General features: G+C 46.0%; 1 protein-coding gene across 1 annotated transcript in view; it reads left to right on the forward strand.

Moving 5' to 3' along the window:
* The first annotated feature begins 225 nt into the window (after positions 1–225).
* LOC122554908 (collectrin-like) overlaps positions 226–27,203 on the forward strand; it is a 42,973-nt gene continuing 15,995 nt past the window's right edge. Inside the window, exons 1-5 of the mRNA XM_043700298.1 lie at positions 226–387; positions 740–798; positions 9,538–9,620; positions 24,358–24,468; positions 24,560–24,754. Coding sequence (XP_043556233.1) covers positions 300–387; positions 740–798; positions 9,538–9,620; positions 24,358–24,468; positions 24,560–24,754 — 536 coding nt within the window. The 5' untranslated portion in view covers positions 226–299. The remainder of the gene's footprint in view (positions 388–739; positions 799–9,537; positions 9,621–24,357; positions 24,469–24,559; positions 24,755–27,203) is intronic.

Consider the following 27,203-nt stretch of genomic DNA (forward strand, 5'->3'; position numbering starts at 1 on the left):
AGAGTCTCAACTGCAATCACTTCTCTGCAATGTATGTCGCGTTTCTATTGAGTTTGCTTGTTGAGATTTCTCTTTCCATCTCATATCACTGGCAATGAAAGAGGTAGTGTGGTAATGAAAGGTCTGTAAAAATCAGCAAGATTGTTTACCAGGGGACCATCCTCGTTTAATAATTAAACCTTTTACAGACCTGTATACATGCTTTTCCACCCATTCCTGCTGCTGATTTGTACCTGACGGAGAATATAAGAGCACATTCTGTGTGGATCATCCTTTGCAGTGCCTTTCCAATAGTAAGGATGTGGATTGGGATTTTACTCCTTGTTTTCAATTTCTTCCCATCTCCAGGGTCTGATGCCACGTCAGGAGATCAGCTTTGCACCAAAGGTACGTTACCTTCTCTGAAGCTTTCCTTTTGTGCAGTTTGTACATTAAATTTCTGATGATATCGCAGTTAGGATGCATTGAGGAAACTAATCATTTCTGATTTTTGTCACCCAATTAATTTCACGTTTTTCGACATAATAACATTGCTGATTATGAACCGACACCAGATCAGATCAAAAACCATTTCTGAAATTACCCTAAAATTCACTAAGTGATGCATGCTTTAGTTGTTTGAATAACTTCTCTCCCTCAATCTTCAGCGCACCCCACAGTGTTGTTAACCCTTTACCCAAAGAGACACTTGTGCCTTGCTTCGAGAGTTTGATGTTGTTTTTGGTCACATTAATTACAGAATCTCCTGATGCTCATAAAGTGCGAATCAGCCTGGATGCAGCCCTTGGAAACGAGGCAGTAAGTTCACCGTAATTGCTGTTTAAGACGATTAAAGGCTTTCATCGGATAAACCATTTCCTCTCTCGGTGGCATTGAGAACAAGGGGGCATAACCTTATAATTAGCCGTTAACCCTCACTGAGGCAGCATCCTGGGAAATCAAGCCCTTCTGTTCCTTGAGTCAGGGCAAAAGTTAAAAGAATTTAAACGACGTGCTAGAATTCTCTCAATTTACCTGATTGATCAGGTTTCCATATCAAACAGGAATGACTCTTTATTACGTAGACTTATACTGTACTGTGGCTCAGTGGTTAGCACTGCTCCCTCACAGCGTAAGGGACTTGGATTGGATTCCAGCCTCAGTTGACTATGTGGAGTTTGTATATTCTCCCCGTGTCAGTGTGGGTTTCCTCCGGGTGCTCCGGTTTCCTCCCACAATCCAAAGATGAGCAGGTTGGGTGCATTGGCCATGCTAAATTACCCATAGTGTGCATGGTTAGGTGGATTAGCCATGGGAAATGCAGGATAGGATGGCTGGGATGCACTTCAAAACCTGGTGAGGGCTGAATGACCTGCTTCCACACTGCAGGAATTCGACACAGATAAACATTGATGAATTGTCAACAAGTAACTCGATTGGGTAAAGTTCTTACCCCTTTATAAACTCTCCCTCGACACACAGTCGGGCAGAGACAGGAGGGAAAAGAAGGGTTTTATGGGCCAAATTATCTCCTCCTACATTTTGGGTCCCTATAGCATGACAATGATGGAAAACTGTTCCAAGGTCCTTGTTCACAGAGTTGTTGTGGCAGTCTTGTTTACCTTGTCAGATGTGGAACAAAAGCATAAAATCAAAAAGGTATAGTCTTTAGGCAGTTCAAGACTGGCATCAAGGGTCATTTAAGTGCTGTGGAGCTGTGGTGCTGTGGAGCTGTGGTGCTGTGGAGCTGTGGTGCTGTGGAGCTGTGGTGCTGTGGAGCTGTGGTGCTGTGGTGCTGTGGAGCTGTGGTGCTGTGGTGGTGTGGAGCTGTGGAGCCCACTCCTTGCATAATAACAAACTGTTGAATTGATTGGAAACATCAAGGCTGAGTTGATAGCCTCCTCTTGTCTAAGGATTATAGCATTATTCGTCATTCATACCCTCACTCCCATCGGCTGGTTTACAATTCACTCTCAACAGGTTTCCATCATTGTCGTGTTAGAGAGACACAGAATGAAGGAGGAGACATTTTGGACCATCGTGCATGTGCTAAGACTTTGATGAGCAGTAGCCCCGCCTAACATTTATTTCCTGATCCTCAAGTACTTTTCCAACACCCTCTTTAGAATTAAATATAGAATCTTCCTCACCTCTATTCAACGTACTTTTCCAATGATTTTAAACCTCAAGTTATTGACTCGTTCTTTCCCACTTCTGACCCCAACAAAACGCCACCTTGCCTTTGGAAACCTTTGTAGATCACATCCTAAACTTCACTGTTTGAAGGAGAACCGTCTGAAATTGTCTGATTTCTCTTCAAACAGTAGCTTTGTTCAGTGGGAATGAAGAAATGTATTCATGGCATATAATTTTACAACTGTTTCGGTATTTCCGGTTTAAGGACCTGATTCAACAAGCATTGGTGTTTTTTAGATCTTGTTATTGATTTCCTTGCTACTGATACCCAAATGATGCATGTGGTTCTGAGATAGGTAGGCAGCAACATGGGTTTACACAATAAAAATGGAATCGTGTATAATAGAGTCGCAACTGAAGAAGGGACAAATTAGTTGGCATTCCTGGTCTTCAATACCATTGGGAAATACCTGTAAATGGCACTTAGATCTGGGTAAACTCAAGTGGTATTCAGTAGCTTCATGGTACATGAGCCTGAATTTTTGCAATGAAGGCGAGGCTCTCTTGCTTGGTTAAAATGATGTCTGAGGCTTGATTTTGGCGTTCCTCCAACCTCCCATCATCAACTCTGAACACATTAAAGTGCAGCTCCCTCCAAACTAATCCAATTTTTGCAGATGAGATATCCAATATGAAACTTCTGTGGTTCCACCACTTTCAGGAGAACGCTTGAGTTCTTTGGGGAGGTAGGTTACGCTTTTGGAGAGGTTAACTCTTTTGGGAGCGGTAAGGTGCCCTGTGGAAGAGGTCAGATACACTTAGCAATCGTTAAAAATAGACATGAGTGTATGTGAAATGTGGACAAACTCGCTGGAGCTGCCAACGGAACTGTCAAACTAAAATGGCACCCAAATCTCCTGACCTTTAAGTTTTTCAGGAAAAAGACTGTCTGTAAATAAAAGTCAGGATAGTGTTTATGAGGGCTGTGGGGGGGGAATGGGTGGCACATACTGGCATCAATGGGGCAAGGCGAGAGAGTTTGGGGAGTGGGGTGAGGGGTTAGGATGGAAGCAAAGTCCTTTTTTGTTTGATTTTTCCTTTAACATTTACAACGAAAACCTCGGATCACAAAGACAGATGCCTGAAACGTGTTGCCTCTCTGCTCCAGCTGCAACAGTTCCCCCAACTTCAATTCCCACTTTCACAAATAAAGAGCAATAATTCTGCAAAGCTGAGCCATTAGAGTCAGATCTCCAAACCGTTCGGATGATGGCTTGCTTCAATGGACCCCTATAATGTGACATGGAGCTCATGGGAAGAAACTGGGATATATTAGATTAGATTCCCTACAGTGTGGAAACAGACCCTTCGGCCCAAACAGTCCACACCAACCCTCTGGAGAGTAACCCACTCAGACCCATTTCCCTCTAACTAATACACCTAACACTACGGGCAATTTAGCATGGCCAATTCACCTGACCTGCACATCTTTGGACTGTGGGAGGAAACCCACACAGACACGGGGAGAATGTGCAAACTCCACACAGACAGTCACCCAAGGCTGGAATCGAACCTGGGGTCCCTAGCGCTGTGAGGCAGCAGTGCTAACCACTGATCCACATGCCACCCCAATGGCTATGGGATGGCTATGACTGGGACACTTCAGATCAGAGTCCATGGGTCTACACCACAGCAAACAGGTCCTGACAACATGTAAGAAATATTCAGATGGACACCTTCAAAAGCATTGTGTTTTGCTGAGCTGGATTAATAAGGGGATCCCTCACCCAATTTTAATACAGTCATGAGCTTGAAGCTGTTTTAAGAACAGTTGTACAGGTGGGACCTTGGGGAACACCCAAGTGTCAAGTCAGTTGCTATCCGAGCACATGGCTGCGGTCAGGGAATTAAATGCTACTCCATGCACCTGTTAGTACCAAGAAATGTAGTAACTTTCTCCCCCGTCCTTAGCATCCAGTGTTACCTGAACCTTTCTCCTGAGCTGGTCCCCCTGGGTCTGAGCTGATGATCACACAGGGCGTATCCAGTTTGTGCGGGATGTGACAGTGACAGACATGGGCCAATTGGCCACTTTATGATGCAGACTGGCACCATCAGTGTGGGTTCAATTCCTGCACCAGACTGAGCTGATAGTGAAGGTTGTGTCTTCTCAGCCATGCCCCTCGCTTGAGCGATGGTAACTCTCCAAGCCCAGTCATCTCTTTCTCATGAGAGAACAGCCCTGTGGTCCTCTGGGATTGTGCTGACTTTATCCTTTACTCTAATACTGTGAGGGGGATGAGTAAGTCCAAACCAATACAGCTATCTGAAGTGATGCCAGAACAACTTGAAGATTTGTAGCCTCCTGGTGATAAGTTCTGTTCCACCCATTTATTATAATGAATGCAAGGCAGTGAAAGATCATGTCCCAATGTTAATCGTCAAAGTATGTACTGAACAAGACATGCTCCAGATCATTACAACACTCTACAAATGCAAGTTAATTCCTTTCAGTCGGTGCCCTCAATCTACAAGGGTTCTGCTCAATAGAAATAGTTTCTCCCAATTTATTCAATCAAAAACTCCACATTATTTTGAACAGCTTTATTAGATTAGATCTCCTATAGTATGGGAACAGGCCCTTCGGCCCAACGAGTCCACACCGACCCTCCGAAGAGTAAGCCAACCAGACACATTCCCCCATATTTACCCCTGACTACCACACTGATCACTGTGGGCAATTTGGCATGGCCAATTCGCCTAACTTGCACATCTTTAGATTGTGGGAGGAAACCCACACAGACACAGGGCTAACGTGCAAACTCAACACAGACAGTCACCCGAGACAGGAATCGTACCCTGGGACCCTGGCACTGTGAGGCAGCAGTGCTAACCACTGAGCCACCGTGTCGTCCAATTCTATGCACTAAGGAAAATTATGCAAATTTCTCCAAACCCTCCTTGTATCTATCATCCCAAATCAATAAAGCCACCCTAATAAAACTCTATTGTATTATCTCCAAGACATGGATATCCTTCCTGAAAGTGATGCTCAGAATTGTACACAAAGCTCGAAATGAGGTCTAACCCATTGTCAGTGAAAAAGTGGACTTGCCGAGAATTGACCCTATATTGGTTTAACAGCGGTAGATGAGGGTTAAGTACTAGGCATACAAAGAAAGGTTAAAGTAAATCAAAATAAAGAACTTAAGAAATAATTTAATATAATTTCAACTGGATGACAGCATTTCCAATAACATTCAAGGAACTTGACACCATCCAGGACAAAGCAGCCCACCTGATTGGCACCACTTCCACAAACGTTCGCCTCCCCCCTTTCACCATGACACTCAGTAACTGCAGTGTGTACCATCTACAAGATGCATTACAGTAATTCACTAACGATCCTTCCAAACCAATGACCACTTCCATCTATAATGACAAGGGCAGCAAATATATGGGAATACCACAGCTGCAAACTCCCCTCCAACCACGCACCATCCTGACTTGGAAACACGTTGCCGTTCCTTCGCTGTCACTGGGTCAGAATCCTGGAATTCTTTCCCTAAGGGCATTGTGAGTCAACCCCACAGCACGTGGACTGCAGCGGTTCAAGAAGGCAGCTCACCGCCATCTTCTCGAGGGGCAACAAAGGAGCATCAATGAATGCTGGTCTCACCAGCAACACTCAGGAGGAGCTGGGGAGAATTGACTGGGAGAGGAGCCGAGCAGGAAAGACAGTGGAAAGGCAATGGCAGGAGTTTCTGGGAGTAATTCAGGAGACACAGCAGAGATTCATCCCGAGGGAAAAGGAAGCATGGTACAGGGAGGATGAGGAAACCATGGCTGACTACGGAAGTCTGGGATAGCATGAAAGCAAAAGAGAAAGCATATAATGTGGTGAAGGGCAGTGGGAAACCAGAGGATTGGGAAGCTTACAAAGACCAACAGAGGGCAACAAATTAAGAAATAAGGAGGGAGAAGATTAAATATAAGGTTAAGCTAGTCAGTAATATAAAAGAAGACATTAAGAGTTTAGTTAGATATATGAAGGACAAAAGAGAGGCAAAAGTGGACACTTGGCTGCTGCGAAATTCTGCTGGATTGATAGTAGTAGGGAACAAGGAAATGGCTGAGGAACTGAATAATTCCTTTGTATCAGTCTACACAGTGGAAGCTGGGAGTAATATCCCAAAAAGTCAAGAGGGGGCAGAGCTGAGTATGGTGGCCACCACTAAGGAGAAGGTGCTTGAAAAACTGATTGGCCTGAAGGTGGATAAATCACTTGGACTAGATGGACTACACCCCAGTGTTCTAAGGGAGATAGCTGAAGAGACAGTGGAGGCATTAGTGGATGATCTTTCAGCAATCATTAGAATCAGGGAGGGTCTCAGTGGACTGAAAACCACTAACCACTTCAGTTAAAAAAGGGAATAAGATGGAAAATGACAGACCAATTAGCGTCACCTCAAACATAGGTAAGGTGCTTGAATCCATTGTGAAGGATGAGAGTTCTGAATACTTGTAAGTATATGGTAAAATAGGGCAAAGTCAACATGGTGTCATCAAGGGGAGGTCAAATCTGCTCAAATTCTTTGAGGAGGTAACAAGCAGGTTAGACCAAGGAGAGTCAATGGATGTTTTCTACCTGGACTTCAAGAAGGCCTTTGTCAAGGTGCCTCACTGGAGGCTACTGAGTAAGATAGGGGCCCATGGTGTTGGAGGTAAGGTGCGAGCATGGATAGAAGCCTGGCTGTCTGGCAGAAAGCAGACGGTGGGGATAAAAGGGTCCTTCTCAGGATGGCAGCTGGTGACAATTCATGTTCCGCAAGGCTCAGTGTTGGGACCACAACTTTTCACTTCATACATTAACGACCCAAGTGAAGGAACCGAGGGTGTTCTGGCTAGGTTTGTAGATGATACAAAGATAAGTAGAGTGACAGGTAGCATTGAGGAGACAGGGAGGTTGCAGAAGGATTTGGACAGGTTGGGGAATGGGCAAAGAAGTGACAGATGGAGTGGAATGTGGGAAAGTGTGAGGTCATGCACTTTGGTCGGAAGAAGAGAGGCTATTCTTCAAAATGGGCAGACTGTTCAGAAGTCGGAAGGGCAGCGTGACTTGGGAGTTCTAGCCCAGGATTCTCTCAAGGTAAACTTGCAGGTTGAGCCAGTAGTTAGGAAGGCAAATGCAATAATAGCATTTATTTTGAGAAGACTTGAATATAAAAGCAGGGGTTTACTTCTGAGGCTCTGGTCAGACAACATTCAGAGTACTGTGTGCAGTTTTGGGCCCCATATCTCAGGAAGGATGAGATTACTTACTTACAGCGTGGAAACAGACCCTTCAGCCCAACAAGTCCACACCGACCCGCCGAAGCACAACCCACCCAGACCCATTCCCCTACATTTACCCCTTCACCTAACACTACGGGCAACTTAGCATGGCCAATTCACCTAACCTGCACATTTTTGGACTGTGGGAGGAAACTGGAGGAAACCCACGCAGACAGGGGGAGAATGTGCACACTCCACACAGTCAGTCGCCTGAGGTGGGAATTGAACCTGGGTCTCTGGCGCTGTGAGGCAGCAGTGCTAACCACTGTGCCACCGTACTGCCCATACTGACCCTGGAGCGTGTTCAGAGGATGTTTACAAGATTAGTCCCAAGAATTAAAAGTTTAACATATGAGGAATATTTGGAGACTTTGGGTCAGTTTCGAAGGATGCGAGGGGATCTAATTGAAACTTAGAGAATACTGAATGGCCTGGATAGAGTGGATCTTGGGAAGATGTCTCCATTGTTAAGAGAGACTAGGACCTGAGGGCACATCCTTAGAGTAAAGGGAAGACCTTTTAGAATGGAGATAAGGAGGAACCTCTTTAAACAGAGAGTGGTGAATCTATGGAATTCACTGCCACAGAAGGCTATGGAGGCCAGGTCATTGAGTATATTTCAGACCGAGATAGATAGGTTCTTGGTTGTCAAAGAGATCAAGGGTAACAAGGAGAAAGTGGGAGAATGGGGTTGAGAAACGTATCAGCCATGATTGAACGGTCTAGCAGACCCAATGGGATGAATGGCCCAATTTCTGCTCCTATGTCTTGTGGTCATTGAGCTCTGATGAAGAGTCATTTGGACTTGAAAGGTTAGCTTGCCTTTTGTTTATGGATGAAGGAGACTCGCAGTGATCTCCAGACTTTGATGATATTTGGAGGTGCCTCTTTTCCATAAAGAGCAGGTAGAGATCTGAAGTCTTCCTTCAAGAAGACGTTGAGGCTGGAAGTTCGGTGAGAAAATTTCAAAATAGCAACTGATAGTTTCTCTGTTAGGTAAAGTATTAAGATTAACAGAGCCAAAGTCAGTCAATAGATACTAGAGCAGCCACACTCTAAATGAAAAGCAGTACAGTCTCAAGGGGAATGAGTAGTCTCCTCTTGTTTCTAAGATGTATAGCCATTTGGATTAATTTCTTTACTTGTGTTCAATGCTTCTGTTTACAAAGCCAAGGGTCTGTCAACGGACATAGAATCCCTACAGTGTGGGAGCAGGCCGTTCAGCCCATTGAGTCCACGCCAACCTTCTGAATAGCATCTCACGCAGACCCACCCTATCCCTGTAACCCTGAATTTCCCATGACTAACCCACCCAGCCTGGCCTGTATATCCCTGCACGCTCCAGGATAATTCAGCATGGCCAATCCACATAACCTAGACTGTGGGAGGAAACCGGAGCACCCAGGGAAAACCCACACAGACACAGGGAGAATGTGCCAACTCCACACAGACAGTCGCTCGAGGTTGGAATCGAACTTGGGTCACTGGTGATATGAGGTGAACCACTGAGTCACTGTGCCACCAAAGTTGCGAACCCGATTATGTGATTTGATTATATGTCCAGCCACATTTGTTTTTTTGGAACTAAAGGTGAGTATATTTGTCACCTCTGCAAACCGAGAACCTCAATAGTATATTTAAAATTGTAGAGATAGCTACACTATTCAAAACCATTCTCACTGATCCCCAGGAACCGCACAAATGGGAATATGTTCCATCACTGTGTACCAGTGCGTTTCTTGAAAATATTCACAGTAAGCTGTATGTCACTGGTTGCAGAGCTCCTAACACAGTCAGCAATGCTGACCAAGCTGTCTGTTAACCCCGAGCTATGGATGAGCCAGTGTTGGCCAGGAAGAGATTCCTAGGTGGAAGTGGGTACTGCAGATTAGAGTGGTGCTGGAAAAGCACAGCAGGTCAGGCAGCATCCGAGGAGCAGGGAAATCGATGGTTTGGGCAGGAGCCCTTCGTCGGTAAGAGGTTCCTGCCGAGCCCAGATCTAACATTGCTGCCTGCAACTTGTTTCAGTGAGACGTGAAGCAAGAGGTTTGAGTGCGAGACTGATTTTTAAATCTTGTTCACTGACAGTATGAATGGGATGAGAGTGAGCAATTCTACTTTCAAGCAACCATGGCCTATGGCATGAGAAAGTCAACAAACAAAACATTCAAGTAAGTGCTTCATGAAATGAATCAAGCTGGATGGGGGGGGTTCTGGGTAGTTTTGTTTTGCTTCAGGTGAGACCGAAAAACATTTTGAAGCAATTTCTGATTTCAACCAAACTCCCTCCCCTACACACACCACCCTCTCCCATCTCCCCCCCCCCCCCCACCCCAAACCCGGCCACCACTCCCCCACCAACAGCCCCACGGCACCTTTCCCCTGAAGGCCCCAGTCACCCTTTCCAGGTCAAGCAGCGATTTAGCTGCACTTCACTCAATCGAGTCGGCTGCATTCGCTGTTCACAAGGTGGTCTCCTCTACATTAGAGAGATGAAGCACAGATGGGCGACCCCTTCACAGGACACCTACATCCTGCCCGTGAAAATGACCCTGAGCTTCCAGTTGCCTGCCACGTCAACACCCCACCCTGTTCCCTGGCCAACATCTCTGCCTCGGGTTTGCTGCAGTGCTCCGGCAAAGCTCAGCGTAAGCTGGAAGAACAACATCTCTGGACTCACTGTCGTGTTCAACAAACAGAGGGATCTTGGTGTTCAAGTACATAGATCCCTCAAAGTTGCCACCCAAGTGGATAGGGTTGTTAAGAAAGCATATGCTGCTTTGGCTTTCATCAAGAGGGGGATCAAGTTTAAGAGCCGCGAGGTTTTGCTACAGCTCTACAAGGCCCTGGTGAGACCACACTTGGAATATTGTGTCCAGTTCTGGTCGCTGCATTATAGGAAAGATGCAGAGGCTTTGGAGAGGGTGCAAAGGAGGTTTACCAGGATGCTGCCTGGACTCTGTGAAAATGACCCTGAGCTTCCAGTTACCTGCCACGTCAACACCCCACCCTGTTCCCTGGCCAACATCTCTGCCTCGGGTTTACTGCAGTGCTCTGGCAAAGCTCAGCGTAAGCTGGAAGAACAACATCTCTGGACTCATTGTCGTGTTCAACAAACAGAGGGATCTTGGTGTTCAAGTACATAGATCCCTCAAAGCTGCCACCCAAGTGGATAGGGTTGTTAAGAAAGCATATGGTGCTTTGGCTTTCATCAAGAGGGGGATCAAGTTTAAGAGCCGCGAGGTTTTGCTACAGCTCTACAAGGCCCTGGTGAGACCACACTTGGAATATTGTGTCCAGTTCTGGTCGCTGCATTATAGGAAAGATGCAGAGGCTTTGGAGAGGGTGCAAAGGAGGTTTACCAGGATGCTGCCTGGACTGGACGGCTTGCCTTATGAAGAGAGGTTAACTAAGCTCGGACTTTTGTCTCTGGAGAGAAGAAAGAAGAGAGCTGACCTGATCGAGGTATACAAGATAATGAGAGGCTTGGATAGAGTCAATAGCCAGAGACTTTTCCCCAGGGCAGGATTGACTGGCACAAGGGGTCATAGTTTTAAGATGTTAGGAGGAAGGAATAGAGGAGATGTCAGAGGTAGGTTCTTTACGCAGAGAGTTGTGAATGCATGGAATGCATTCCCAGCGGTGGTGGTGGAAGCAGAGTCATTGGGGACATTTAAGCGACTGCTGGACATGCACATGGATAGCAGTGAGTTGAGGGGTGCGGAGGTAAGTTATTTTATTTTACATTAGAATTAATCCTCAGCACAACATCATGGGCCAAAGGGCCTGTTCTGTGTTGTACGTTTCTGTGTCCTATGTTCTAATTTTATGGCTTGCGGCACCTTCTGTCATGTCCTTACACCAACCCCCACAGCCCAGGCCTTGCACCACACATGGTCTACTGTTGCACACAACCCATTGTTAGTCACTAATAGTCCCCATTAATAATTATCCACTCATCGTTACCCACTCTTTTGGCAGTCCATCTGTTCTTCTCTCCCCTTGGACTTTACCCTACCTCCCCTCCCCCCATCTCATCTTCTCCGTAATAACCAAACTTTTCCTAGCCACCATCAGTTCTGAGGAAGGGTCAATAGACCCAAAACGTTAACTCGGATTTCTTTCCACAGATGCTGCCAGACCTGCTGAGCTTTTCCAGCAATTTCTGTTTTTGTCCCTCTCCCTGCCTACCCTACTTCCAAATTCAACAGTTGCCGGGCAGTATTGTTGAAGGGAGAAACCGATTGGCTCTCATGAGTCAGGTTATTTGTTTAAATATTTTAATGAGGACGAATGTTCCAGATTTTTATCTCTTACACCCTGAACAGTGGCTGACTGGGTTCCCTGGAGTTTGGGAGGCCCAGTAGTTGAGAGGAGGTGGGACCTGCTAGTCTGTTTGGAGGTGAGGTGCTTCTCTACCACTGCTTGTGGGCTAAGAGAAACACAAGTGTCCCCTACCCCAACCCTCCGCAAGTTAACATCTTCATATTGGACCCAACCACTCAAGGTTCAATTAGCCTCGTCTCCATGATTCAATACCCTTCTTGGACATCTCCACCTCATAATGTCAATTTGACATGCCCCTTAAACCCTAAAACCTCTTGTCATCCATTGACAGCTTTCCTAATCCATGATTCCTCTTTGCCCCTTGCCCAGTGCTCTACCACTCAATCTGGCTGGCTGAGGCTAGGAAATAGATTTCAACACGGTAATCAGGTCTGTCCACTTGCCAGGGGAAAGCTTTACCTTACCAGCAGTTACCTGACAGCTCTGTTAAGTATCTAGGCCAGAGGCTTGATGGTCATGGGGGCCCTTTTTGAATTATCTTTTTGATCTCTCCCTGACCCAACAAGGGAGAAAAGGGTAATTATTATGTTGGAGGAATCAAGTGACAACTGAGCAACTGTTAGTCAACCATTGGAAGCTAACCAACCCATGATTTACTGAGTCATTTCCATTGCGTCGAGGTAAATAACAACACAGTTGCAGTATCTGGCAACTGTGGCTTTGTTGGATATCAATGGTATCCCTCCTGATTCCTTCTCCAGTTTAAAGTTGATGCCTCTTTTCAGAGTGAAAATTAGTTATGTTTTCACTATTTCCCAAATTGTGGAGGTGGAAAAAACGTAGATTTCAACCGACTCTTCGATGTCTGTTCATTCACCTCCAAGATGGTTGAGAACTCAGTTCAATCTCACAATGCTATCAAAACTAATGGAGAATCACAGAGAAGATATTTAGCTAGACAATAGTGAAAATATACCTTCACAATCACACAGGATATTAGCGACATACAGTATGGATTTTGGGGGCATTAGACAAAGGAACAATAAACTGAAGCACAAAGGTTTGGGTGGCACAGTGGCTCAGTGGTCAGCACTGCTGCCTCACAGCACCAGGGACCCGGGTTTGATTCCAGCCTCAGGTGAGTGTGTGGAGTTTGCACATTCTCCCCACGTCTGTGAGAGTTTCCTCCCATAATCCGAAAAGGTGCAGATTAGGTGGATTGACCAGGCTAAATTGCCCACAGTGTTCAGGAATATATAGGTTAGGTGCATTAGTCAGTGGAAACGTAGAGTATTAGGGTAGGGGAATGGGTCTGGGTAAATTACTCTTCAGAGGCCAGTGTGGACTTGTTGCACCAAATGGTCTGTTTCCACACTTTAGGGATTCTATGATGATCCAGGATAAGTAATGTAAGGGTTAGCAGAAGATTTGCGAGAAACATATGGATCTGTTGCTCTGAATGGCTTGTTTTGGCTATAACTCTATGAAGTTTGCCACGTTACATCATGGAAGAGAACAAAATCCGACATTAGCTTGTGCCTCTGGTGTGAAACTCTTTATTCCAATCCATGTGAACCTGCTAGTTCCCTAAATATTTGGTTGAAATGGCTTGAATCTGTATCAGAGCTGGAGTGAGGCCTGGTTATGGGATTGTCCATTAAGCCTGAATGTGCCCAAAATATATCGAGCATAAAAATCTGTCAAGGTGAGATATTTTACTAAACTAACAGAAAGAAAAGATGTTTCCAGACGATATTGGAAAGGTTAGATCTATCCAAAGATGTGCAGGTCAGGTGTGTTGGCCATGTTAAATTGCCCATAGTGTTAGGTGCATTAGTCAGAGGGAAATGGGTCGGGGTGGGTTACTCTTCGGAGGGTCAGTGTGGACTGGTTGGGCTGAAGGGCCTGTTTCCACACTGTAGGGAATCTAATCTATCCCTCCTTGAGTCTTGAATGGACTTCTTTTGTAACCCATTTAAGAATTTGCTTTCTATTTTTTATCAAGCCTTATTCACTTCACCTAGTTTGTCTCTCGTAAATGGTTGGAGCGGAGCTGACAGTGTCAGAGATGCGGTGAACCGAAGAGTTTGCACAGCAATTGCCAAGCCTTTTTCTATTGTTGGGAAATAAAGCCATTTGTTTTACGAGACCATTTTTCCAATTGCATCTCGAATGTTAACTGCAAATCAATCATAGTTGTCCAAAGTTCTTAGATAATAAAATTCAAAAGGGATATTTTGTTTTCACACCCTACTTTGAGGTCAGCCCAATTCATTTCATATATCCCTGGGTCTGGTAATCTGACGTTTGCAACTTGCGCACTCAGCAAAATCTTCATTTCATCCCCTGTTTGGCTCATTACTCAACAGAGTATTGTCATGGTTTGTTTCTGTAATGAATCGTCTTCTCTACAGTTCATAGAATCCTTGCATAGCAGAAGCAGGCCATTTGGCCCATCAACTCCATACTGACCCTCTGAAGAGCATCCCACCCAGCCCCAGATCCCGCCCGCTATTCTATCTCCATTCCCTGTGACTAATCCACTTGGCCTGCACACTCTTGGACTGTGGAAGGAAACCCCCACAGACACAGGGAGAATGTGCAAGCTACAGACAGTTACCGAGGGTGGAATCACATCCAGGTCCCTGGCACTGCGAGGCAGCAGTGCTAACCATTGAGTCATTGTGCTACCCAACACATCAATATTCTAGAGACAAAACTGATCATTAAAGTTACAATTTCACCTCTCTCCATCTTGTTAGAATGAACTCCTGCAGATACACTATTCTTCACCATTTAAGTTGATGATGAACAGTACTGATTCAACTTAACAGGGATGGCAACAATTCGATTTGGAGTGACAGGAGAAGAGGACATTATAATGGGTGTTAATGAGCCCCCTTGAGTGGTTAAAGAGGAATGGGTGATTGGCTGAGGGGTGGTTGCTGAGAATGGCAAGATGCAGAATGACCTTTGAGGAAGGGTATTGATGCTAGTCTTGAATGATGGCGAGGCAGGGTGTGAAGTAAAAGCCTGGTCCCAGCACACATGTGCCAAAGAATCCATGGGTTACATTGTCAGTGGATATGAGAATTGATGTTGTGGAATGATGGGAATTCAAAGGAAAAGTTTTAAGAGGATTTAATCATGAAGTTAAGCATAAAATGGCACCACAACATGAGACATATCATTTTATTGGTACCCAGCTCATCTTCAGTGGCACTCATAGCAATAGCCGGTACTGCATTTTTACTGCATGTAGTCAGTCAACATCGAACCCAAACAATGTGTAATTCTGAGATTTTATCACAGTTGGTGTTGTAAATGAACATTAAGGCATCTATCTCACCAAGGACGCATAGAATATGAGTAGGGTGGCAGAGTGGCTCAGTGGTTAGCACTGCTGCCTCAAAGCACCAGGGACCTGGGTTCGATCTCAGCCTCGGGTAACTTTCTGTGTGGAGTTTGCACATTCTCCCTTAATGTTGGCAAGGAGGGTTGCCCATACAAATCCCTGCCAACATTAAGTGCATTTCTCCAATTGAGGATTGGATTGACTATATCTGGGCTGGATTTGTTTGATATTTTCACTGGGGCCTGAGCCTTTCAATTTGACTGGGGAGTGCATACGGTGTTGAATTTCCCCATTTTTTATGAAGTGGCTAAATTCTTTGCTTGTGAACTAAGAGCCATTGTCACTCACCGTAAGGTAGGAATATGCATTTGAAAATCTTAGCAGTAATCACTGAAACCAGCTGGTCCACCTACCAATATTCAGAATAATAGTCTACAGCAACCAACCAGTCAGTTCCTATGAAAGTGAAGTGGTGTATTCTCAGCTTCATCCAAAGTCTACCTGGACTGTCATGAGTTATCAGCAGCTCTTTCACTTGCTTAGCTTGGTTCTTATTACAAGCATTGCACTGGCTGAGGTGGTCCTTGCTTTTGTTGCTCATCTTTGGTCAGTAAAACACATCTCTTGCCTTCTTCAGACTTGACTCCATTCTCAGTGGCTTGTTTGGATGCACTTTTGCATCTCACCTCTCAACTACTTTGCAATAATAACTCTATTTCTTTTGTACAATTTGCCACCTTGGATGTAAATCACCTCTGTACGTCTAATACACTCTGATAGCAACGGGTGTGTCCTTGATGTTTTCTGGTCATCCTTTCATCACTTCTTGCACTGCTGCAGAGTTGCACTGTTTTGGGCTGCTTGTTTGATTTGAGCAAGCTACATGTCTGGTAGGTTCAATGTCTTTGCTGGGCTGACATGCTGATTTTCACACTGAACCTCACATTTTCACACTGAACCTCACATTTTCACACTGAACCTCACATTTTCACACTGAATTTAGAGGTTGTCACACACAGTTGCAACATTGTCGATTTTCTTGATTTGCAAACATGCTGTCAAGAGCAGCACTCCCAATGTAGATCTGCTTCCCTTTGCTTCTGCCTGACATCCAATAGGATTTCTCTGGCATTTGAGTAACATTCTTTGCCCACTGCTTGGAGCGGGCAGCACCAATTGGCGGAAACTGCTTTGAAGTGGCTCATTGTTAACCCCAAACGTTGTTTTGTCTGCTGGAAGTAGGTATTGATGAAAATGTTGCGTTACAAGCAAAAGACAATGGCCAGGCACACTTTGTTCTTTCAAACGTAATGTGTTCCCTTTGAGCTAATGTTCTGGAACCAACTGCAACCAGTTGTCCTTACTGCATTAGAGTTGCTCCAAGCCCTGTCTCAGTGGTATCACAGTAGATTTTGAAAAATCTCTTCTTCAAAGTCATAAAATGTAGCAGCTTATAGCTGTTCTGGTCTGCTCAATAAATCCATTGTAATGTCATAATTCTGCCATTGTGCATGGAAGTAATTCTAGTTTAGCTTCCTAAAGCGCGATATTTGAGCTGGAGTGATAACTGAAAAGCTTCAGCCATTTTCTGTATTTTAAGAATGGGTTGCTTCATTGTTCTCTATTTTTAATTTTTGTTTCCTAATGGAGTTCTGCATGTGCCTATGTCAGTCGCTTGCTTTCTTAAACCTTGACATTACTCTGCTTCTTGTGTCAGATTTCAAATGTCCAACTCAGCAGAGAGTTTAATGCAAGGGGCTAAATTTTACTAGGAACCAGTGAGCTGTGAATTGCCTCGCATTTCTTGGAGGGTTTCCCCCACTGAGCCTGAGCAAGGTTTCTCCTTATGCTCTTTGCAGCTCACCTCAGGAACATGCCTCTCTGCACTCCACTTGCATGAAATCTCAGTCAGCAATAGCAGGCATACTCACCAGTGCCAGGATCCCTGATGCTACAGCCAGCGTTCAGTCCCAAACATGCACCAGACCCAGCACTGCCAAGTAGGAGTCTTATACTGCAGGTAACAAGAGGGCAATGAAAGACAAATCATCAACCAATGGGTGGCCCAGTAGTTAGCACTGCTGCCTCTCTGTCACCATGGACCTGGGTTCGCTTCCACCCATGGGTGACTGCCAGTGTGGAGTTTGCCCATTCTGCCAGTGTCTGGGTGGGTTTCCCCCACGTGCTCCAGCTTCCTCCCACAGTTAAAGCTGTGCAGCTTTTGTGGATTGGCCATGCTAAATTGCCTGTACTGTTCGAGTGGATTTGGCCATGGGAAATGCAGAGTTGCAAGGTGAGTCTGGGTGGGATGGTCTTCAGAGGGTCAGTGTCGACTCGATGGGCTGAATGGCCTGCTTCCACACTGTACAGATTCTATGAAATGCTTCTGAGGGTACAGAGGCTGGCACTTCATTGTAAATTTGCAGGGAGCATTCATAAATGTATTGCCATGCAATGGTTACCCATCCTTCGTCTCATCCTGAGGGAATGCTACTCTCTCTCTAATACTGAACATCTTCTCATTGTTCAATGTGGAAGCATCAGAGACAGCAAAACCTTCAAGTGGTTGGCAATCACCACTTTTATTCTGTAACAGCAAAAAATGTAGGAAATCCTAAACAAAGAGAAGGCTGTGCCAGCTTCCTTTTTCAATTCATTCATGATATGAGGGCGACTCCAGCATTTAGTGCCCAGGGGGCAATTGAGGATAAACCACATCGCTGTGGGTCTGGAGTCACATGTAGGCCAGATCAGGTAAGGATAGCAGTTTCCTGCCCTAAAGGACGTTCATGAACCAGATAGGCTTTTTCTAACGATGGTTTCACACTCATCAATGAACTACTAACTCCAGATTTATCTTAGTGAATTCAAAGGCAGGATGCCATGGCAGGATTTGAACGCTGGTCCCCAGAACATTACATGGGTCTCTGGATTAATAGTCTGGTGATAATCCCCACCCCCACCCCCGCCCCCCCCACGCCATCAGCTTCTTTCTGTGGACAGGCTTGTCTTTCAAGCAGCATCACTTTGCAGTTAATGAGTGTCCCGAGCATCTGGTTCACGTTCATTGGAGCCCCAGTGTCAATTAAGTCCCATCGTGTCCCTGCATTGGTCTAACATGCAGGTAGTGATGTTTTTCTGAATCAGTCTTCCTCCTTGGAAGACTACTCATGTTTCTCTCTCTCTCTCTCAGCTCTTCAGAGCCTTTCACACCCCCTCTTTGCCTGTCCCTGCTCTCCGGAGCACTGCATGCTGGGATTGTGCAGCATTCTCCGTCTGAGTTGCACCACGCAGCACCCCGCAGCCCACTCCAGGCATCAGAAACCTCACTGTTCTGGAGGTCCATCATCCCATTTCGTGATGCCCCGCCAAAGAGTGGTCTGCGTCGGGTCTGTGCTCGCCTTATTCAGGGATTTTGGAATGGAGTCATCGGCCCGTGGACGCAGAGAGTAAACCTTCACTCTCAAGAGTGCCGAGGGGGTGTAGACCTAATGGACAGAGTGCTTGCCACATCAGCCGCTGGCTCATTGATGTGGCACATTGCCACACAATAACATGTCCACCTCCATTGATTGATCGTTGTGGAAACTGAAAGCAATGAGCTTTTAGGCTATGGCTGAGGGGACAGGGTGCAAAAAGACAAGGCAGACATGCAGTCAGCTCACAATGCGATTGAGTGCTAAGACAATGAGTGAGGAACCCTAAATTTCAGCCCGGGTGTCTGGTAGCAGTATTAGAATGAAAGAACATCGAAGGACAGAATTCTATTGGCAGTGGTTCGGGGCTGTGCCATGATGACGCTGAAAGGTAGGTATGCGTCAGAGCCAACATTCATGGATATGGCACTCTCAGGTGGTTGGCACCCTGGGTTAATGGGGACTGTTGTCCAAGATGGAGGAACAAGTAGCTGGAGTCCCGTCCCGGTTGGGAACAGTCGCCATTTTGTTTCTCTCTCCAGCAGGGTGGAGAATGGGAAATTGCATCGAAATGAGGCAGCATTAGACATTATTGAGAGGTCACCAGGTGCAATCAGGCCTGTCAGTGAGCTCCTCGCCTCGGCGCGCAGATCCTGGTTTGCGGAATTGAACTTGGTTTCTCCTCAGAGTCAAGAATCTTAATTTTCACAAATGACCCGATCATCATGCAGGGGCTGCTGGGAAGCCTTCACCCAAATGGACCTCTCCAGCCGCATGGTGGGGGGGGGGGGGGGTCACATGACTATGGCAGACAAGGAGGGCCATTTGTATGTGACTGCATTTCAATCCAAACGAACTTGGCCTGTTTCTTCACAAAACGTGGACACGAAAAAGAAGGTCGCACGTTTGGCTGTGGCTGCATTTTTAGATGCTTACCCAACTCTTAATCTTTGGCCTTGTTTTACAAAGCTTCCTTTATAGTCCAGGAAAGATCAAGGCTGTTCTCTTATAATTTTAAGAGCTGTGTTGTTTTCAGAGCTGACTATGGGTAATGAGCCAAGAAGTAGGATTTAACTGGATGTGCAGTGCAGCAGAAGTATGCACAAAGCAGGAAGCATTCATAGTTACTGCAAGTTACAGTCGGAGCTGTGAGATAAACCTCTGTGAGACTCTCACATACACAGAGCCTCTTTTTCTATATTTGCACACGACAGAATTTGGGATGTTCCCAACCTGTATCCGCTCAACCTCAAACAATACTGGCGAGAGAAAAGGAGCACAGGGTTAACTTAAACTGTTGTCAACCTTCAAACATTCGCCCCATTCCCAAAGTGAAAAAAAAAATCCCTTGGATGCTCCTCCTGTTCAGTGTAAGAAAATGCAACTGCAGGGTGTGGTGCATTACGCCATTGTGTTTCACCAGTGTGCATCATGGAATGTCATTTGCAAGAGTTGAAATAGCGTGGAAGTTGAAATAACTGCAGAGGGCCAGTATTCTGTCACTGAGTCACCCTTTATCGATATGTGCACTGTATATGGGCTCTGACCAGCCAGCTCAGAGCCAGTCCCTAGTATGAGGAGACTCTCTGAATCCCCTGTCTATATCTGTCAGCCAAGGCTCCCTGATTAGCCCAGGTTAACAATCCCAATCAAGGATCTCATGGTCAATGAGATCCACCTCACCGTTATTCCAATCACTACATTCCTTCCCCTCCCCCAAGTTCGGCGATGCAGTCCTGTTCTTTCTCTTGTAGCTTCTCTTGGGACGTTTTCACCCCAGGTCTGGATCCTCCGACTCTGACTCGGACACGGGCGACGTGTACCAGACCGTAGCCCGGCTCTTGCACCCAGAGCATCTCGGGAGAGTTTCCTCCTCTCCTTCTGGCAATAGCAGCATCGATGCTATATCCATCTTGGACTCTGAGGTTTACTCGATGGAGAGGGAGAACCCTCGGTTTCTGACAGGCCATTCTGGCTGTTCTGAGGGGATGGGTGCATTTTGCTTCTGCCCAGTTTGTGAGGTAACAGCTTTCATATGTTTGTTCAGCACCGCCTCACCTGTCCCAACTTTGTAAGTCACGGGACCTGACGCCATGTCGAACTCGCCTCGTAACCATACAGGGCCATTTCCACGGCTCCGAAACCAAACGTTGTCCCCTGAAGTAAAGCGTCTGTCTCGCTTCGAGGAAGCTTGTGTCTAGCACTGACATTCCTGCTGCCGTTTCAGAGATCTTTACAGGGAGGCTAGGTAAACGCACAAGGGAGAGAGGAACAGAGACTGGTGAGGTGAGTGAGGTAGGCAGGGAGGAAGCTCAAGTGGAACGTATGCGCCACCATAGCCTATTTCAGTGCTGCCATTTTTAGCAGCTCTATCATCAGGTCCCTCAGGAGATTTGTACGCCATTTTACTTAACATTTGTGCATTTAGTCCTCTTTTCTCGTTGAGTGGGGAGATTCGGTCTCATGCCTCACCAGCTGGTCACATGTGTGCGTTGTAATTCAGTAATCCTCCAGGATTGACCCATTTTAACAAGCGTTAACGACTGCGGCTTCTGGCCAGACTTTGCCCGACTAAGTGACGGGAGGTTAAGTGGGGGTGAGCTGAATATGCCTGATTCCTGCTAACAACAAGTGACCCCATGGCAGAAGGTGTTCCTGAAGCAGTTTCTATCAGGGCCAGTTAAGCTTAGAATCAGAGGAGCCCACAGAGGAAACCGAGAGGCCATTCAGGTCTTTATACTTGTGTCAACTCTCCGAAAGAGCTACCTGATCAATCCAGTCCCCTTAAAACAAGCTCCTCTCAAATTCCACTCCCCAGCGCAACATTATAGTTATAGTGAAGGTGGTTATAGCTTCGATTTCTCTGATGCCTTTGCTAAATGTTTTTTTTTAAACGCCGTGTGAACAGCGTAATAAGTAGAGGGGACCAGTTGAGTTCAAGGAAGTGGACGAGTAGGATCATCCCAGTTGATCCCTTGAATCTGTTTTACCGTTGAAGTCATGGCTGACATTTATTTTAACCTCACTTTGATTCAGTGCCCCTCAATACCCCTGCCTATTCACCTCTAAGGTCATGGTTTTGATCAAACTCCCAGCCCCTAACAGATTTTGGAATGAAAACAATTTGAAGGCATGTTTCCTGGCATCAAATTGAATCTCAAATGTTTAGGTTATTCCGTCCCCCACCACCTCTTCCCGTCTTCCCTCACCTCGTTCTGAACTACAATGGGAAATATCTCCTCTCTATCTACTCCCAAAACAAATCATCAGCCTAATCACCTCAATTAAATTACCCTTCAGCCTGCCATAATCTGCCACACTCTCTGATTCAATGCATTTTTTTTTCTCATGGCCTAACTCTTTCAGCTTCAGTGTCATTCTGCTAAATCTCTGCTCCATTCTCTTCAATCAAATATATCTCTCCAGAGGTGCTGTACCTCAACTGAATGACGTATTTTGTCTAATGAGAAATTTAGACAAAGGTAACATAATTTTCTCTTCTTTCGTATCCCTCTGTGTTTGACATAGACTCATAGAGATGTACAGCACGGAAACAGACCCTTCGGTCCAACCCGTCCATGCCGACCAGATATCCCAACCCAATTTAGTCCCACCTGCCAGCACCTGGCCCGTATCCCTCCAAACCCTTCCTATTCATATACCCATCCAAATGCCTCTTAAATTGTACCAGCCTCCACATCCTCTGGCAGTTCATTCCATACACGTACCACCCTCTGTGTGAAAAAGTTGCCCCTTCGGTCTCTTTTATATCTTTCCCCTCTCACCCTAAACCTATGCCCCTCTAGTTTTGGACTCCCCCACACCAGGGAAAAGACTTTATCTATTTATCCTATCCCTCATGCCCCTCATAATTTTGTAAATCTCTATAAGGTCACCCCTCAGTCTCCGACACTCCAGGGAAAACAGCCCTAGCCTATTCAGCCTCTCCCTATAGCTCAAATCCCCCAACCCTGGCAACATCCTTGTAAATCTTTTCTTAACCCTTTCAAGTTTCACAACATCTTTCCTGTAGGAGGGAGACCAGAATTGCACGCAACATTCCAAAAGTGGTTTGAATTGGTTTTTGCTGCTGAACTAACATTGATAATTATGTATCGGGGTACACACTTCAGCAATGCTGCTAATTTAAATGTGTCTTCCTTTGTCGGCAGGTATTTAGATGTGCACTTGTGATGCCAAGGCAGACAAGGCTATGGGCTGTGTGCTGGGAAATGGGATGAGAATAGTTTGAAGGTTGGCTTTGACTCGTGTAGACCAAAGGGTCTTTGTCTGTGTTATGCATCTCAATGATTCTAAGGCCTTGCCCCTTCCTAACCACATGCAACCCTGGTTTTAAGCAGTGCTGTCAAATGTAGGGGCAGGCTGGCCCCTAAACTCCCTAAATGGTAGTGAATGGGAAAATGTTGCTTCCCGCCAGGTCTAAAATGTGTTCCTTCAGCACCTATTTAGGGTTAATTACCATCCCAAGACATCACCCCAACCCGAACACCACTCCCTTCTCCTTTTCTTGCAGATTGCTCCCTCTTGCCATCTTTTTCTAACCCTTTCATTCTGTTTTTCTGCTTGCGGACATAAGAGAAATTTCTAATTTATCTGAATACTTTTCCTTCAAGATGGCAGGCCCATTGGCTCCAAGCCTCCCGCATTCTTTATTTTGCTTTCTCTCCTCCTTGTCTTTATTTTCACTTACCTTCTGGTGTTCTGGAGAGAGAGAGAGAGAGAGAACAGCAACAGCAGTGGCACCATGGAGAGCAGCCCTGCCTCCTGAATGGTGTTCACTGGAGTTCCGGTGCAGGGAAGCAACTGTCGACCCAGTGCAGTGAGGCCTGGAGGTCCAGTACATGGATCAACTGTAGGGCTGGTGCGGTGTCAGCTGGTGGTCTGGTGTGTGGATTGCCTGTAGGCCCAGTGCAGTGCCGGCTGGTGGTCTGGTGTGTGGATTGCCTGTAGGCCCAGTGCAGTGGCGGCTGGTGGTCTAGTGTGTGGAGCGACTGTAGGCCCGGTGCAGTGTCAGCTGGTGGTCTGGTGTGTGGATTGCCTGTAGGCCTGGTGCAGTGTCAGCTGGTGGTCTGGTGTGTGTATTGCCTGTAGGCCCGGTGCAGTGTCGGCTGGTGGTCTGGTGTGTGGATTGCCTGTAGGCCCAGTGCAGTGTCAGCTGGTGGTCTAGTGTGTGGATTGCCTGTAGGCCCAGTGCAGTGTCGGCTGGTGGTCTGGTGTGTGGATTGCCTGTGGGCCTGGTGCAGTGTCGGCTGGAGGTCCATTGTGCAGAGAAACGGCTGTGGGCCTGAGACCAACGTGGTCAGGGAGAATGTGAAGTATCGGTTCCTGGCATTTCTGGTGTCAAGAGCAGGAAGCCCAAGATTTCCCAGAGAGAGGGGCCAAAGCAGAGGAGATCGAGCCCTTGCACATAAGGAACCTTTATTCCTTTATTAATCCACATACTAGGAAGTTAACTAACGGTAACTTTTAAACTTTATTTCTTTATTTTTCTACTTGTACTAAGAAGAATGGCAAAGCTTTGTTTTTATCATTGTTTCTCTACGTTGCCACTTTTACCTATGTTTTGTACCAAGGTACCTTCATCCCTAAGGTGGCACCTTGTTGGGCGACATTGTGCACTTGTCACTGCCCACCTGTACTTGAGCACATATCACAATGAAGCTTAAAGCAAATTGAGTCCAATTAAATTAATGCATGAATTGTGCCTCTGGGCTTCTCTCCTTCCAACTGTTCTTATCCACCTTACAGCGTAAACAGGAGCTCATGATATTGAAAGGGTAATGACTTGACAGAGCAATAAAGCTGTTGACTTGTTTGTCACCTTGACAGTGTCTCCAACGTGCTCATATGTGAAGAAACGAAGAGGATCTCGTTTTACTTTGTGGTGACAAATGAAACCTCAGACGTCGTACGCAAGGATGAAGTGGAAAAGGCGATCAGGTATGGCTTTACATTGCAAAGTCAGAATCGACGGGGGCGAAATCTCCTTCCAGTAATGACTGCAGTTGATGTTGTGCTTTCAACATTTCAGAATGGTCAGACCGCGGTTCAATGATGCCTTTTCCCTGGATGACAAGACGTTGGAATTTGTAGGGATTGAACCCACCTTCGTCCCAGCCACTGAGCCAACAGTGACGGTCTGGCTGATTGTATTTGGTGTCGTCATGGGCTTGATTGTGATTGGTTTGATTGTGAATATCATCACTGGTTACAAAGAGAAAAAGAAGTAAGTATTTCAATGCATCCTTTCTTTTGCTTTCTCTTTCCAGGGTTAAATTAGTGAGTTGAAAGAATGGACTGATACTGCATCATGGTGGGACTTGAGTCCAATTCATAACAGCTCACTAAAATGGGCACATGGCCTCCATTGACACTGTGTATTCTGTGAATCTGCAAATGCTATCTGACACTGGATGGCCTTGTCCCTGAGGGCACTTAAACCTTCTGCATCATACCACCATTGGGCAGCTAGACAAATGGGCTATTTCGGGGTGGCATGGTGGCTTAGTGGCTAGCACTGCTGTCTCACAGTGTCAGGGACCAGGGTTCAATCCCAACCTTGAGCGACTGTGTGAGGTTTGCATACCCTCCCCATCTTTACATGAGTTCCCTTCGGGTGCTGTGGTTTCCTCCCACAGTCCAACAATGTGCGGTTTAGGTGGATTGGCAACGCTGTAGGATCCAGGCTAAATGGAGCGGTCATAGGAAATGCAGGGATCAGGCAGGGGAGTGAGTCGGGGTGGGATGCTCTTCGGTCGATCAGACGGGCCGAATGGCCTGCTTCCACTCTGTAGGGATTCTATGACCTCTTGAAAAACATTTGACATGTCCTGGACATTTCAAAGGAGCTGGTCCAAATTCACAGGACGCACTTCCATGGACAGGGGGCCCCAGTTGGAGGTTGCATGTAGAAAGAACCGACCGCGATGTTCGGGCATGTATTTCACTTTCAGCACAGAATTGCACTAGAGTGTCTCAAGCCTGGTCGTAAACTTAGCTCCCAGTTCTACAGAGCATGTGTTGTTTGAGGGGCTTGGAGGAATCTGTGATTTCTGGACAATGCTTGTTTGAGTTGTTTTGATTCATTCACGGGATGAGGGCATCGCTGGCCAGGCAAGAATTGCCCAGAGGGTAGTTAAGAGCCAACTGCATTGCTGTGGGTCTGGAGTCACATGTAGGTCAGAACGGGGAAAGATGGCAGTTCCCTTCCTTAAAGGGCATCAGTGAGTCAGCTGGGTTTTTCCTGACAATTGACAAAAGAGTCACGGCGATCATTAGACTCCGAATTACAGATTTCCATCTCATGCTTGAATTCAAATGCTACCATCTGCCACTTCAGTCGATTGTTCTCTCATGTTCCCTTAGCGTTGACAGGAAAGTCAACAATACCCATTTTTTTTAACTCTAGAAATGAAATGGAACATGTTGAGTAGGTGGGTGGTAGAGAACTGGGGAAGTCTTGTTCCGAAATCGTGGCCAGGATCAAGTGGGACTACAGCACGGGTATTATCTAAAGACCTGAAGTACAGCGTGGGAAAGTGTGAGGCCGTGCACTTTGGTGGTTAGAATAGAGGCATGAACTACTTACTCAATAGGGAGGAAAGTCTGAAGTGCAAAGAGACTTGGGAGTTCTAGTCCAGGATTCTCTCAAGGTAAACTTGCAGGTTGAGCCAGTAGTGAGGAAGACTATTTTGAGAAGACTTGTATATAAAAGCAGGGATGTACTTCTGAGGCGCTATAAGGCTCTGGTCAGACCACATTCAGACAACTGTGTGCAGTTTTGGGCCCCACATCTCAGGAAGGATGTACTGGCCCTGGAGCATGTTCAGAGGAGGTTCATGACAATGGTTCCAGGAATGAAAAGCTTAACATGTGAGGAATGTTTGAGGAGTCTGGGTCATGGAGTTTAGAAGAATGAGGGGGGATCTAATTGAAACTTAGAGAATACTGAAATGGCCTGGACAGAGTGGATGTTGGGAAGATGTTTCCATTGATAGGAAAGACTAAGACCCGAGGGTACAGCTTTATATTAAAGGGAAGACCTTTTCGGAAAGGAGATAGGGAGAAAGTTCTTCAGCCAGAGAGTGATGAATCGATGGAATTCATTGCTACAGAAGGATGTGGAGGCCTGGTCATTAAGTATATTGAAGACTGAACTAAATAGGTGACCGAGTATTAAGGGGAGAATGGGGTTGAGAAACTTACCAGGCATTATTGAATGGTGGGGCAGACTCAATGGGCTGAATGGCCTAATTTCTGCTCCTGTGTCTTATAGCCTTATATGTGTGGTCCAGTGTTATCACCTGCAAATGAATAGGGTTGGAACAACCAATGCAGGCAGGATGGAATGAGAGATATGTTGGTCAAGCGAGATTACTCAGTCCTAGTGAGGACAGAAAGCTGCCTGCCTGCTTGTCAACACCCTGTTGATCAATTGCAACAATGATTTCTATTTTTTTTAGCCCAGAGTTAAATCAAAGCCAATTTAAAAATGTTGTTAAACTGGATCGAAATGAAGGAGACAATTATAAAGGTTTCTTGAGTAAGAGGAATTTTATTACCTACTAACCCTGAGAAAAGTAATTAAAAAAAGACATTAAACACACACCCCCCACAAACACACCGCACACACCACACACACACCCCACACACACACACCCCACACACACACACCC

Source organism: Chiloscyllium plagiosum, chromosome 12 (genome assembly GCF_004010195.1).
Source record: "Chiloscyllium plagiosum isolate BGI_BamShark_2017 chromosome 12, ASM401019v2, whole genome shotgun sequence".
Classification (NCBI taxonomy): domain Eukaryota; kingdom Metazoa; phylum Chordata; class Chondrichthyes; order Orectolobiformes; family Hemiscylliidae; genus Chiloscyllium; species Chiloscyllium plagiosum.